Here is a 13805-nt window from a genome sequence, read left to right on the forward strand (position 1 = left end):
AGTTTCATGATATTAGCTTATAATATCAGCAGTTTGGTTGGCAGTCATTTCTCCACAGTATGCTGTGACATCAGCTGGTTTAAACTGGAGAAAACACTTGAATGCCTGAATGTATTTTTGGGAGGCTTAGAGAGTTCTGATGAATGCAAAACTTACTAACACTGATATTTCTGTAGAAATGGTGAAAGATAACAATAGCTGTCTAGGCTGATTTAATACATTCATACGTATTGTTGAATTAATAGCTTTCTTTTTTAAACTGAAAGATGTGAAATGGGAAAACTTTTGACTGTTCCCAGTATGTTTCCTTTTTTTAAAGTATCTATTATTTTTCTGTTGTGTTGTAGAACAGACGTTTCTGCAGCAAGAGCTTAATGTTGCTGTACAAGAGCACCTTGCTTTTGGCTGACACTATCCACGAAATTAAATGGCTGTTGCTGGGTGTGCAGTCAAGATCAATGAACCTCTTAAAATTTTCACCTTTTGTATTTCTCTCTGGGAGTAAATGGAATGTGTAATACCTAAATCCTGCTTAACCTTTATTGCTGTTAGCTATTTATCATACCTTTCCTGCAAAATTTCTCTTCTGGGATTAATCAGAAATCAGTTTTTATATAGAAATAACATTTTTCTAGTTTCAAAAAACAAAGTTGGAAAAAAGGTAAGAGAACGCAATTTTGCACTGTTTAATTTTCTTTACAGGGAGAAAAGGAACAGCCTGTGTTTGCAGTGACCGGTTTAAGATGGGGATCTTACAGAGATGCAGGAGTGAAAGCTAGCAAGTAAGAAAACACCATTCTTTTGAAGCTGCACCTTTTTTAGCATCTTGTCTAAAAAGAAATACCCCCCTGTTGCAAAGAAGTCTCTTTTGAGTGTAGGCTTCTCACAGGCAGAAGCACCCACTCCTTTTAGGTCTATCGTTACACGTAAGTGTAAGACATTTCAGGATTTTTGTCATGTGAAATAATCATTTATTTAGTGCTGACTATTTCTTAAGGTATTTGCTTTCTGCTTGCCTTTTGGTGCCCATTTCTGGAACTTCATTCAGATTGAATCAGTGGGAAAAGCTGTCCCGTGAGGAAAGTCTAAGTAAAGTAGTTGACCATTGTTTTTCATCAATTGCCAATGAAAAGATGCATGCAGACTCTGTAACTCAATTCCGACTAGGAACATCAGATGCAGTAGAAATGCCCTTCCATTCTTGCCAGGAATGGCGTGGATTGTACTGTCTGAGGGCTGTTTTCTGAATGCTAAACTAATAATTGTTGGGTTTTCTCCAAATGGACGTTTAATATGCCTCTGTCTGTGTATCAAATGACTGGTGTTATCTGGTGAAGTAGCAGCAGGGCCAAATCAGTTCACTTCTCAGACTGCTAGTGAGGAATTGCAGTACAGTCTGCTGCTGCACAGCCATAAGGAAAGGAGGTGTGTTTTGAGAATGAGCTATCCGTGAGGAAGCAGGAGGTAGCAGACCTCAGGGGTCTGGTAGGTATTTGAGTAGGTTTGAGAGGTGATGTGGGATGGGAGAGATGCAGTATACAGCCCTTGGCTACGTCAGTAGTTGCTGACTTGTCTGTGTTGTGGGCTCTCCTAATCGCAGCCCCAAGATTAAGGAAGAGCCCTTCTCTCCCCTCTGTGTTCTTACTAGGCTTCCTGCCCGTGCCCTGTTTTTTGCCTAGTGTTGGCCTTCACATCTTTTCCTGCAGCAGTCGCCTTTCATAGGAGTCTTGGACCGTGTGCTGGAGGTATGACAGCACCTTTTGTACTTGGGGCAGTGTGAACAACTTCAAACCTCGTTTTTTTCCACGAATGGTTTTGAGTGCACACAAAACATGCCCAGCTTGGAAAGCACTTCAGCCACAAATGAACGGGGGCTCAGTGTGCTTGAGATAAGAGCCCAGTATCCTTGTCCTCTTTTTATACTTCTCCATAACCATACAGTTTTGGTCCCTGTTGGTCTGTCAAAGAGGGGATATAGGGCTAAATAAATGTTTAGTGTGTTCCAGTACAGCTGAACTACAAAGAGTTGATTTGTAAGCCACAGTTCCAGAAATGTGTCTGGCTATCCCTTAGCTAAATATTATTCTGGTGGAAACGTGTGTGTGCTTTGTTTTTGAGGTTTTATTATTTTACAGACAATTTCATGGCTTGATGGGAATGGTGTGACTGTCGCATGCCTTAGTAGTTAATGATATCCTTACATCTTCAGTACTGTTGAGCTGATGGTGCTTAATGTGTTTTGTTGACCTTCTTTGATGCAAGACAGCGATCAAAATGTGTACCAAGCCTACCTAAATATAGTCACATCTTTAGATTCTATACAATATTTCATGGCTGACAGGATTTTTATTTTTTAAAACATTGATTTTGATCTGAGAGTACTTAGGGGCAGATGAATGTTTTCTGGTTCTGTTCACTTGCCACTTAAGGTGCTTATCTTTGTTTGTTTCCTTGTTTCCTCCGACCTTATTCTTTATGGGATATTGTGGAGGTATTGTGCATCCCACCAACGGTTAGACCACAGACTTTTAAGTTATTCCTATTTGTGTTTCATAACCAGGTAAAAATCTGCTACTGAGGTGTCAGGCTGCCTGTAGTGAAGATTGTATACTGCATTTCGGTAATTGGTAACTCCAGAAAGGGATGTCACTGCTAAGCTGCTGGTGGTGTGTAGATACTTGTAGTATCATGAAGCTAAAGCTGTAGGGGAGCACTAACTTCAGTGGCAAACAACTCTGCTGTAACTTGAAGCAAGATTTCTCCCTTTCCCAGTATCATCACCTGGATATTTCACGAGTTCTGTCTGTGTTCTTTTTTCAGGTACTGGTACCTTGGGCCTCTGAAAACTAAAGCAGCTCACTTTTTCAGTACTTTTAAGGTAAAGAATAACTGGGGGCAAGTGTTTATAATGGTTGTGTGTACGTGAGAAATGAAAAGGCCGACTGTGCTTTGTATATGTTATCTGTATTTTTTTCTGAAGTTCTGGTAGCAATATATAAAATGGGAATGAAACTCAGCTTGTTGAAATACCTAGCGATTGGTATAGACTTGATTTATGAAGAGGTGAAGGGGAGGCAGAATACCTTTTAAAAATATATCATTTCTGAAGATCTGTTGCTGCAAGATCACCAGGGGGAGCCAGTAACCATTTTTGAAGCTGGAGAGCAGCAGTGGTGCTGAACACAACCATTAAAGTGCTCTGTCACCTTTTCTAAACAGGCTTTCTTATGAAAACATTTCATTCTGATTTATTCGTCTGGCAGAATTGTCTATAATTAGACTGCTCATGAATGTTGATAACCAGGCTTCCATGTGTAGTAAAACGAACATGAAGATTAATAGCTTTTATTTTACCTTTAACTGTTGCTTTAAAATGATCCTGGAAAATTAAAAATTTGACCTGCATGAAAGATGAGGCATTTTCATTCGCATGCCTTTCTCTTCTCATATAAGGAGCCTCATGAAAAGGCTCTGGAAATACCCAGGAGCTGCAATGGTAGATGAGATTGTGCAGCCATGGAGTTCAGGCTGTAATGCGTTCATGAAAGACTTCCACCCCACTCCCCATTCCCAAGAGATTTGAGATGATGATTTTGTGTGCTGGTAATCTAGGTAGAAACCTATTCTTCACCTCTCTCCAGCCCCTTTCTCACTTTTATTGAGGCCTTAGCCTCGGTGAGCAGCAGTGATAGCGAGTCTCACTGGTGAGTTATTCATTGTACATTTAAAAGATATGTTTAACCTGCTGAAGGTTAAAGAGAAGTGCCCACTTTTACTTGCTATTAAGATAAAAACGTTTCTTCCTGATCTCCCCCAGTTGTGCTCTCCATTGCTTTATGTGCCTCCTATGTTATCATTTCGTTAATTTGTGTAAGAAATGGCTCCAGCGTGTTGAGTTTAATCTTATCCTAGCTTTTCCTTGCTGCTGTGTGCTTTATCTTTGCTGGTTTTGCTGTAGCTCTCCTTTGAAATGGCAATACATTAAAAAAAAAAAATCCTATTATTCTGTCCGTAAGTCCTCTATTTTAAGCATTTTCAGAAATTAGTTTTAAAATAAAATGAAAGAAAATAAACTTTGTCTCCAGCGTCAGCATCTGGAGGCTTTCAGGAGCTAAGGTTCTGCTGTAGGTCATCAATTTCTGGCAATGGATCTGAAGTATCGCTGAGAATAATGTGTTATTTCTTTTCCTCAGATCTTCATAAAGCTCACCTGACTTGCCCTAAGACCCGTTGTGTGCACCTGTCTAGGCGGGTGCTCTAATAAGGTCAGATCTCAATTGTTTAAGGTGCTGAAAGACAAAGGCCTGCCAGATTTTTGTGCCCCGTGGCTGCACACAGCACTGTTGTCTCTGCCTGTTTGCACTAGACCCTGTTGTGCAGTTCTCTTTGAGGTTCCCTTGGTGCCACGCAGAAAACAATTGTGCTTTCAGACATTAATGTTGACCTTGCCAGTTTTAATTGTTCTCCCTGAAGCAGCTGTGTCACCCCACCCAGCACTGGCAGAAAAAAAAAACACCTCCCTTTACCCTCTGCTTTTGGTGGGGAAAGTACCTCGCTTCGGTGTAGGGAAGGAGTAGATTAGTAGACTTGGGAACTGGGGGTGATCTTTCTCAAGCTGCAGAGATGTCATCTCACATAGGAATCTGCAGCCTGAAGAGCCAAAAAGTAGGCTGAGGCAGTGGTAGGATCTGGGTAGCTCGGAACAAGTGCTTGTGAGCACAGAATAAGTAGGCTGGAGGACTAAGCACAATAAACAGGCAGGTGCTCAACAAAAGGCCCTCTGTCTTTTGTTTCCTTTCCATGTAAATCCAAGGAATGGCCTCAGAAACGTCAAGCTGATCTCATGTACCTGGGTCCAACTGAGAGACCTCCAGAAGAGCCAGAGGAGAAACCATCCAGACCTCCTTTGTATGTGAGGCTTTACAGACGACTTCGCTTATACTGGTCACCTCCCCCAAAAGGTGAGGTGGGTGTATTTTGGTGTAAAGTTACAGACAGCCTTTGCTTGTCTAATAGATCAGAGTTGTGGGTGCTTTTTTTGTTTGTTTTCTACATTACTTTTCCGCTCTCTTACTTTCCCTTTCCCCCCCTTTTTTTTTTAACTAACATTTATGTTGTGACTTTGTCAAGATAGTTACAGTGGCATTTGCCAGAAATGGAAGGGGTAGTTCTGTCAGTGCTTGTGGTCTCATAATCAGAAGTGGATTTGTGAAGGAGCCAGTATGTGCAGTGGGCTCACAGTTGCTTGTTCCTAGTAGAGGCTTGTCACCTTCTTGTCACCTCGTAGAGGTGTTTTAGATAGAAGGAAGCATGGACAAAGGGACCCGTACGTGAAAACTGAACCCTGGGGATTTCTCCTATAGAAGGTATATGTTACCAGAGCATCCTGAACATTGGATTTTCATTTTTTTTCTGGTAGCAGCACTTCATATGTTTTTTAAATGTTCCTGTAATACTAGTTCAGGAGATTTGTTAATCCTTGGCATAAGGATTTACAGAGCTGCCAGGTAATATGCTTGATAGTCTTTCATGTTACTGTGTGAACGCCAGTGTGGTTTTTTTTTTCCTTCAGTACTCCCCCCCAAAAAACGTGATGTTTGAAAGAAAGAAAGCTAGTGGTCACAATGGGTCAAAGTGACTTTTGTGGCTGGCATTGATGTTTTGTGCTTCACAGCAGTGAAATGACAATCTGTATAAGTAAATTCCCTTTAATGTTATATTCTGTTTCTGATTCACAGAAATCCCCCAGGAGGCAGCCCCAGAGGACTGGGAAGAACTGAAATTATCCACCATTGAGCTTTCCATTGCAACTCAGAACAGACAGCTTGATCTGACAGTAAGACTGTAGTATAACTGGATTCCAAATGCTCCCTGCCCACACAGGTTTTGTTTCTTGCAAAACTCTCATTCTTTTGCCTGCTTAAATAATTCATTGCCCTGTGCGAGTAGGGGCCCATGATTGAATCTAGGAGTGGGCAAACTTCAGAGCTGGTGTAAAAGCACTGGAGACTTACGTAAAAACAAATGTGGTGAGATCGGGAGGAATCTGTATGACAAGAAAGTTTCACTAACCAAACAAAAGCTTTAGGGTTACCCAGGAGGAAACAGGGCGTTGAAGTGGACACTCCTTTCCTTCTTGACCCATGGGAGAGTGGAAATCAGATACATAAGTACTTCTGTTTTATCAACGGGTGCTGGAATGAAGCTGTGGGCATGAATGACTGCCTGGGAGTGTGTGTGTTTTTTTTTCCTCTCCTGACTCACAGAGCACAGAATTAAAAAGAACTGGCACTAAAGAAAGGACAGGGGCTACAATGAGTTAGAGGACAGAAAATGCATGTGGTTGTGGAAGAGCAGAACACCTTCCACCAGACCAGGCTGCCCAAGGCCCCATTCAGCCTGGCCCTGAACACTTCCAGGGATAAGGCTTCCACAGCTTCTCCAGCTTCTCTGGGCAACCTGTGCCAATGCCTCACCACCCTCATAGGGAAGAATTTCCGAATCTCAAGCTGAGAAAGCAAAAAAGCATGAAATGCAGAAATGCATCTGCCTCCTTTTGTGAGGCACAGAACTGGGCATTTTTGCAGTATCATGGATGTGACATTTTGAAATGTTAACTGCTTCATTTCTGAATCTTTTTGTTGTTGTTGTTTAGCGCACTGAAGACTTCATGGATATTTGCATTGAAGCAGATACTGTCAGCAAGGGACAGTTTGTGAGCAGAGGGTGAGTATGGGAAGGCTGCAAACAGATGTCCAAATCTCTGTACAAGTCAGAATGCTAATTTTGAGGAGTACACTATGTTTCTCTCTTATTTTGTGCTGCAAAATTCCAAAGCAGAGGTCATCAGTCAGTAATGCTTCATGGGGGTTACTGGTTTTGTTCTTCAAAACTCTTAACTAATTTTCTCTTTCTGGAAACAAGGCAGATCAGTCTACCTTGAGTTCTTCCTAGCTTCTCAGTTTCCTATACCTTTCACCTTTTTCTCCACTGGTATTGAATGATGATGCTTGGAAAACACTGTCATAACCCAGAGCTTTATAGGCAGCCCAAAAGACTTCAGAGTCTTTTAGCCCTAGCTGTTCCGTGGTTTAAGAGAAGGGTCACAGACCTGATATGTTTGTGCTAGTGGTACCTGGATTTTTTAAACTGACAAGATAGGCCCAGCTTTTAAATGAAAGGCTCCCTTGGCTCAGTAACTACTCTGAGATATGAGGTCTGAGCTGGAGGAACTTTGGAAGATGTGAATTGAAACAGTGACTTTAACTAAATGTGTTGGTGCTCCCTGTGTGTGGAGCAAGGTGGCTGCAGGTATGAAGAAGCAGCATGTAGAAAAAGAGTGAACACGTATTGCCTTACTTATGCTTGGAATGCTGTCTTGTAATGTGCTTGTTTATCTGCTATCACCAAATACAAATCAGAGCTGCCTTTTCCAGCTCCTGCATAATGTCCCACTAGCAAATACATTGCATCTTCCATTCAGTTTTTATTAGCAATTGATTTTCCTACTAAATCTAGTCCTACTAAACTCTTCCATATGTTACTATTATATTTGCTAATGCTGTTTTCTGGTCGTAGAGCCCCCTCTAGTGAAATCAGATGGAAAGATATGAATACATTTTTATCTGGTTGTCATCACCCTAAGAGTTCCTGCATGTGTCTTGTTAATGATACTAATAGCAGCAGCAAGCCCCTTATTTGATCATCCCACGAGCCTCAGTGGGAATAGGATCTTCTGATGTGTGCATGCACAGTGGATTCGGATGCTCGCTGCAACTGCTTTTAAGTTGCATGAGCCATGTGGACCATATATGTTTGAGAGTGAAATCTTTGTTTTAAAGATTGCAGAAGGGAAAGGAGGAGGAGATTTTCCCATTAGCAGCAAGAGGAGTTTGACCTCTTAAGGGGAAAGTGAAAGAGACAGTATACGGGGTTCTTGAACACTTTGCTACCAGAAAAAACATGGATGATTTTGGGTGATATAAGGGAGAGGTGGTCAAATCTACACCTGGTGTACAATATCTCCCATGTGAACTGGACATGCTTCATGCAGTAGTGTGTCACGTTCTTCTGACTGCACTTACACTGCTGTATGGAAAAAGCCTCTGATGAGTGGTAACATGCCTTGCTGGCTAGCTAATCAGAGGCAGTGCCAAAAGCTTTGAGCTGCTTTTCAAGCAAAGTTCAAAGAAACAAGCTCTTTTGATTAAACACTGCCCACAGTCTGTAGGTAACAACAAAAGAGAAAGAGGGGTGTATGTGGTGGAGCAACAGGAGGGACCAGTTACTTCTACAGAGAGGAGTCAGAACAGAAATAAAGTGCCCTCTTTTTGCAAGGCAAAATCAGGGTGTTCAGAGTGGCTCTCCACTGTGCAGTGCCATTTTGGAGCTGCATTTGAATCAAGCCCTTGTTACAGGTTCCCCCTTGCCTAGCACCAGCAGGGCTTGCCTTTGGGAATGTATGAAGAAGCTTTGTTTGTTTGTTTTGTTTTTGCTTGTTTTGTTTTTAAAGCATAGTTTTATACTCCCAGAATTTGGAGGCGTTGAGAATGTTTTTAGGGAAAATACTGTATCAGTACAGTTAACAAGTTATTTTTCTGTTGAAGAGGACGCTGACATGATCTGGTCAGAACTGGTAGATCGCAGAGGAAGCCATGCATCCTGCAGGGGAAACTACAGTGCAGGTTCAGGCATTGTGTTTGTGTGGCTGGGGGCAATGCATCAGAACGCTGGAGGGCAACCGCGGCTGTGTATCAGATTTGTGTGAACAAGAGTGTTTGCAGCAGGTGTAGAGGTGATATTTCAAATGAGGCAGGGGAAGAGCAGGTGGTTACACCGTAGTGTCTGCTAGAAAGTGCTGAAGGGAAGGAGAAGGGAAGCCAGAAAGTGTAGCACCAGTAATCTATGTCCTGATAGCCAGCTCAGATTCTGTGTGTGGAAACACAGAGAGCAGTCACTCCAGGGCATGAATGCAGTTGCCAGCTACAGTGTAGAAGACTTCTTTGGTTTTGTGTTTTTGTTACAGAATTTCACATCAGCTGCTTTTGAAGATGAGAACTAGGTTAAAATTGTGTTTTATCTACAGTAGGTTCTTTTTGCTTGTATTTTTGTAATTCAGTGTGTGGAGTAGGATAAGATGATCAATTGAAAATGTTGCTATTAGGCTTTGTTCTTGATGCTGTTTTGCTTTGCTGTCTTGTCTTGAGTAAGAAGCTGAATCGCATGGAAGTGATTCCTGATCCTTTAACACAGGGTCACTAGATAGGCATTCACTGCAGGAGAAGTTGTCTATTTGCCTCTCCTAGCATTCTCCTTTGACTAATCTTTAGTTATGTATCTCATCCCTGTTGAGCTTATCTTGATCCCATATTCACATTTATGTAGAGCCTCATTTACCTTCGTGAACCAAAAAATCTACTTGCTCACCAGAGTGCAGTATCTGGGACCTTATATGTTAAACTGCGAACAGATTAAACCTCGAGCAGAGAATCCTGCTTCTTGTTTGTACAGCACTGTATAAACTGACAGTATTGCATACCATCAATTATTTATAATTTATATTGCCAGGAGGATGTTTAATTCCTTCACAATCACTCATTAATCTTTTAGTATACACATATTGGATTAAAACCAAACTTTCTGTAGTTAATATTGCTTTTGTCCTTCCTTGCCCTTTCCTTTGGTGTCTTTGCTTTTCTTCCTTTGTCTTTGGTTATCCTCACCTGTTTCAGCCTTTCTTCTCATGCTTTCTCTCTGGGATTTTCTGGAATTTTAAAATGAGCTTACATTCCTCTGGGCATGGATTATTTGGTGTATAGGGTGTGTCTGACATGTTTTTGTGATTTTTTTTTTTTTTTTTTAACCGGGACAACATGAGGTTATTTAAATATAGTCTACTTCCATATCAGCCTACAGAATAGACAGAGTAGCTGGGGACAGCTGGCATTGCCTGTCCAAGAAATATCTGCAGTAACTGTGCTTGAAAGCTGTGATATATTAGCCACGTAACTGCTGTCCGTTTTACTGCCTGCGTGTTGCTGTCTGTCTGGAAAGGAGGCCAAATTGAGGGTGGGGTGTGGTGTACCTTGTGTGAAAGGTGGCCCAAAGGGTTGCGTGCTTTCAGTCAGGAGACCAGGGAGAGGTCAGCATACCCAAGAATTTGTGTGCACTCTGCAGCAGCACGCTCTGAGAAAAGGAAGTGCACCATGCTCTCCTTCAGTGGTGGATCCAGTGATAGGACAGCAACCTCAGATTTGAAACAGACCAAACTGCACTTGTATCACCAACTTCCTAAGACAAGTAACTGCCTTCTATGTGCCCCCGTTCAACATTAGCAAAGTAGGAAAGCAGCACTTCTCAAAGTGCTGTATTGTAACCAAGAATCTCACGGGCACCAGAAGAGAGAGAATAACGGAGAAAACTGAGTGTTCTATTTGGAATGGATAAAATGACAATCTGCAGGTTTCTACACAAGAATGATTAGAAGGAACTAGTTAGAAACCATGCTGAGTGGTGGTGATGTGAGAAGAGTTTTGGTCGCTTGGTTGCTTGGTTTGGTTTGATGATGGCCTAGTGGCTCAATATAACTGTCAGGTTCTTTTGGCTAGATTATTTTAGGCTGCTGGTGAGTTACATGGGTGCGTGGAATTTGAGGAGAGGGTAGTCATCCAGTGTGGGAATTGTACAGTTCAGCATGTAAGTGAGGAGGACAAAAGCGTTATGAAAGGACAAGCAAATGTATTCAGTGAACCTCAGAGCAGAAGTTGGTTGGAGTCTGTCAGCGCATACTGATATGTACTGATTGCAGCAGAAGAGGCAATGTCTGTTTTATTTTCTCACAGTTAAGCCCACAAGTATTTGTATATGTATATAACCTCCAAGTTTACCAAATGCATAGTGATTTACCAACACATAACAATGTGTCAGCTCTAAAAATAGCTGTTTCTGACAGAACTTCCTCCTTACCTTGCCTCTTTTTGTTTGAACAGAAGTCAAAAGATACGTGATCCACATACATGCCCTGAAGGGAGTCAGTGCATCCAAGCCAGCAGATGCATCTTGCAGCTTCCAGAGGTAAGAAGCTGAGGGAGATAGGAAACTTTGTCATTTTATTTTTTGGTGCCAGTTAATGCCACACATTAAGAACTCCCTACTCCAAATCTGGGAAATTAATTACACAGTTGATGAGACACTCAGTTCCTCAGTTCAGCAATTCAGTCCCTGTCCAGGACACATGTACTAGAATTACAGACCAAGTGGTTTGCAAACTAGAGGGGAAGCTTTGTTCAGCCAGTAAATAGTGACAGAACTTCATATATACAGCAGTGGTGGTTGTAAAGGGTCTTTTACTTGGGTGCATGGAATATGCACGCCTTCACCATAGTATCGAAGACTGAATTTCTCAGTTACATTTTACCCCAGAAGGGATTATGCTGTAGAGAAGAAGATTAAATATTAGAAGTGTTATGTAGACAGGGGAGGCAGACGCAAGACAGTGGGGCTCAGATCAACACAGGGAAGTGTCTTGAAACTTTGAATAGATGAAACTGAAAAAGAAGCCAAAATTGCATCTGCCTGAGTTGTTTAGATTACTCTGTTGTTGTGTCTTATAAAGAAGAGACTGTTGTGGCCTTGGGGAGGACTTTCTTGTGTTTGCAAGGGCGTTAAGTCAATCTCATAGATCATTTCTATCTTCAAATGATACAGAGCTCTCATACCGTTTAGAAAAAAAGAATTGCATATTAAAGGATAATAAAACATGCCAAAAAGTGAGAAAATCTGTATCAACCAAGCAAAAACCCTGAATTATGATGTAATGATGAGCCAGCATCCTAATACTTGCATCCAGTTAGTATCATGGCAGTCTTGCATTTCTTAAAGAATACTCTGGAGTGTTGAGCTCAGAAAGGGTTGTGGTATAAAATGAGCTCTTCATACTGCAGTTGACACCTTCAGAATATTTGTGCATGGCTCAAAGTAGTGTTGTTCTTTGAATCCTTGACCTAGATCTGATGAAGGAACCAGAGACAGCTCAGGTGAGTCTCACCAGTTTTGCAGAGAAGCAGGATACATTGATCCAGGTGGACTGCTGTGGATCTGTGATTTACAGGACCTATGCTACTTTCTCCAGTCTGAGCTGTTCTGATGTACCATCTTATTTGGAACTAGTTTCAGTATCAATGTGACATAGCCTTGCCTTGAGTGAGTGTAGCGCATGCAAAGCAGACACCAGATTTTTTTAAGGTCAACATGACATTTTGATGAATGGTTTTAATCACTGGTGACTTTATCAACATTAAAGAAAAAGCTCAGGAAAATTCTGCTGAGTAATTCCTGACCTGTGAATTACTTTGCATCTCACGCTTTGGATCAATAAATACCAAAAGGTGCTTGTAACATGGATTTAATAGGAATTATTTAACAGGCACTTCTGCAGATTAGCTTGTGTCACCGCTGGCAGACCACGAGCTAAGTGCATATAATTATAGTTCCAATAGCAAAGAATCTTTCAGTATAAACAATGTGGGTCATTAAGGCTCCCTAGCATTTAATTATCACCAATTAGCAACTAACTGAGGTAACATCTTATGCAGCAGACTCTTAATATGTTATGCGCAGTGAAGGATAGCCCTCGCTGTGTTGTTGAGACCAAATGGGCTGGAAGGCATGGGAAGGTGGTCATCTTGGTTAGCACGCAGCAAAGCATTCAACTGCAGCCAATTAGTAAAAGCAGGTATCAGTACTGGAGCATCGCTGAAATAATCTGTTTGCTGTTTAGCCCTGATCACCACCGTTATCTGTACACAGGGTGCTGAGGGATCCTTTGGTATTGATAACGAGGAATATGAAGCTATGCCTGTGGAGGTGAAGCTATTACCCCGGAAACTCCGGTTCTTCTGTGATCCCCGAATGAGAGAGCAGATGCTCCGTGCAGCAGTACAGTGAGACTTCATGTCAAAGGGGCCAGTGTTCACCAGTCTTATCAGGTTCTCTTCAAGGCACATCCTCAGTAAATGGATTAACCCTACCAGATTAATGAGCCAATCGGCAATTTTATGCACACGGAACTTCCACTGAAGGTGGCTATTTGGCTAGTCTCAAAGGGGCTAATAATGCAAATTAAAATTCTAAGAATTGCATGTTAACTTGATGGCATTTTTTTTTCCTCCCCTGAAGAAGTCATCAGTGTTCCATTTACAGCACTGCAGGCTAAGTGCTGTGTGCCAGATGCTACTGCTTTAATGCAATTGTATATTAAAGTAAAATGAAAGCACACTTGTCCTTGTGTTGTAAGAGTTTGTCTACCTATGTATAAATCTCAAGAAGGCTGGAATCTTGGAAAAAATTGTTTTGGGGGACTAATGCGAAGAATGCATATGGAATGTTGGAATTGCCATATTAAAACAGGTAATTGGTTGTCTACTCTGTTGCAAAATAAATTGGAGATCAGGGACACAAAGCTTCAGAGGAAGACTGAAAACTTCCAGTATGTATCTTGGTAAGATACTTACGTCATCTTTTCATCTTGCTAGATTCAACACCATAGAGCTCCAGTTAATAACATAGTAGAAACATATTCCTTTGATTAAGTTTAGGTATGTTACACTGAAGCAAATCGGAGAATATCATCATTGACCTGAGGCTGTGTGGAGTCCAAGTGGAAAGACTCTTTAACAAGCCAACTGAGCTTGTAAGTATTCCTTTTATTCCTGTAGTAATATAGTACAAATGAGGGCATCCAAATAACTTTTTTTATTCATTGTACTTGGTTGCTCTTCTCTTTAATGTAATCACTGCTCATCATT

General features: G+C 41.4%; 1 protein-coding gene across 2 annotated transcripts in view; it reads left to right on the forward strand.

Moving 5' to 3' along the window:
- The window catches only part of AGK (acylglycerol kinase), a 31644-nt gene extending 18369 nt beyond the window's left edge, over window positions 1–13275 (forward strand). The window contains exons 9-16 of one of the 2 annotated variants that reach the window (XM_080582606.1): window positions 703–782; window positions 2821–2878; window positions 4814–4961; window positions 5739–5836; window positions 6656–6726; window positions 10989–11073; window positions 12007–12035; window positions 12808–12916. In XM_080582606.1, the coding sequence (XP_080438732.1) occupies window positions 703–782; window positions 2821–2878; window positions 4814–4961; window positions 5739–5836; window positions 6656–6726; window positions 10989–11073; window positions 12007–12012 (546 nt within the window). In that variant the 3' untranslated portion in view covers window positions 12013–12035; window positions 12808–12916. Of the gene's footprint in view, window positions 1–702; window positions 783–2820; window positions 2879–4813; window positions 4962–5738; window positions 5837–6655; window positions 6727–10988; window positions 11074–12006; window positions 12036–12807 lie in introns of both variants that reach the window. The other variant, XM_080582605.1, reaches the window with a different exon arrangement.
- Window positions 13276–13805: the final 530 nt, after the last annotated feature.

This window comes from Anser brachyrhynchus, assembly GCF_964034855.1.
Source record: "Anser brachyrhynchus genome assembly, chromosome: 1".
Lineage (NCBI taxonomy): Eukaryota > Metazoa > Chordata > Aves > Anseriformes > Anatidae > Anser > Anser brachyrhynchus.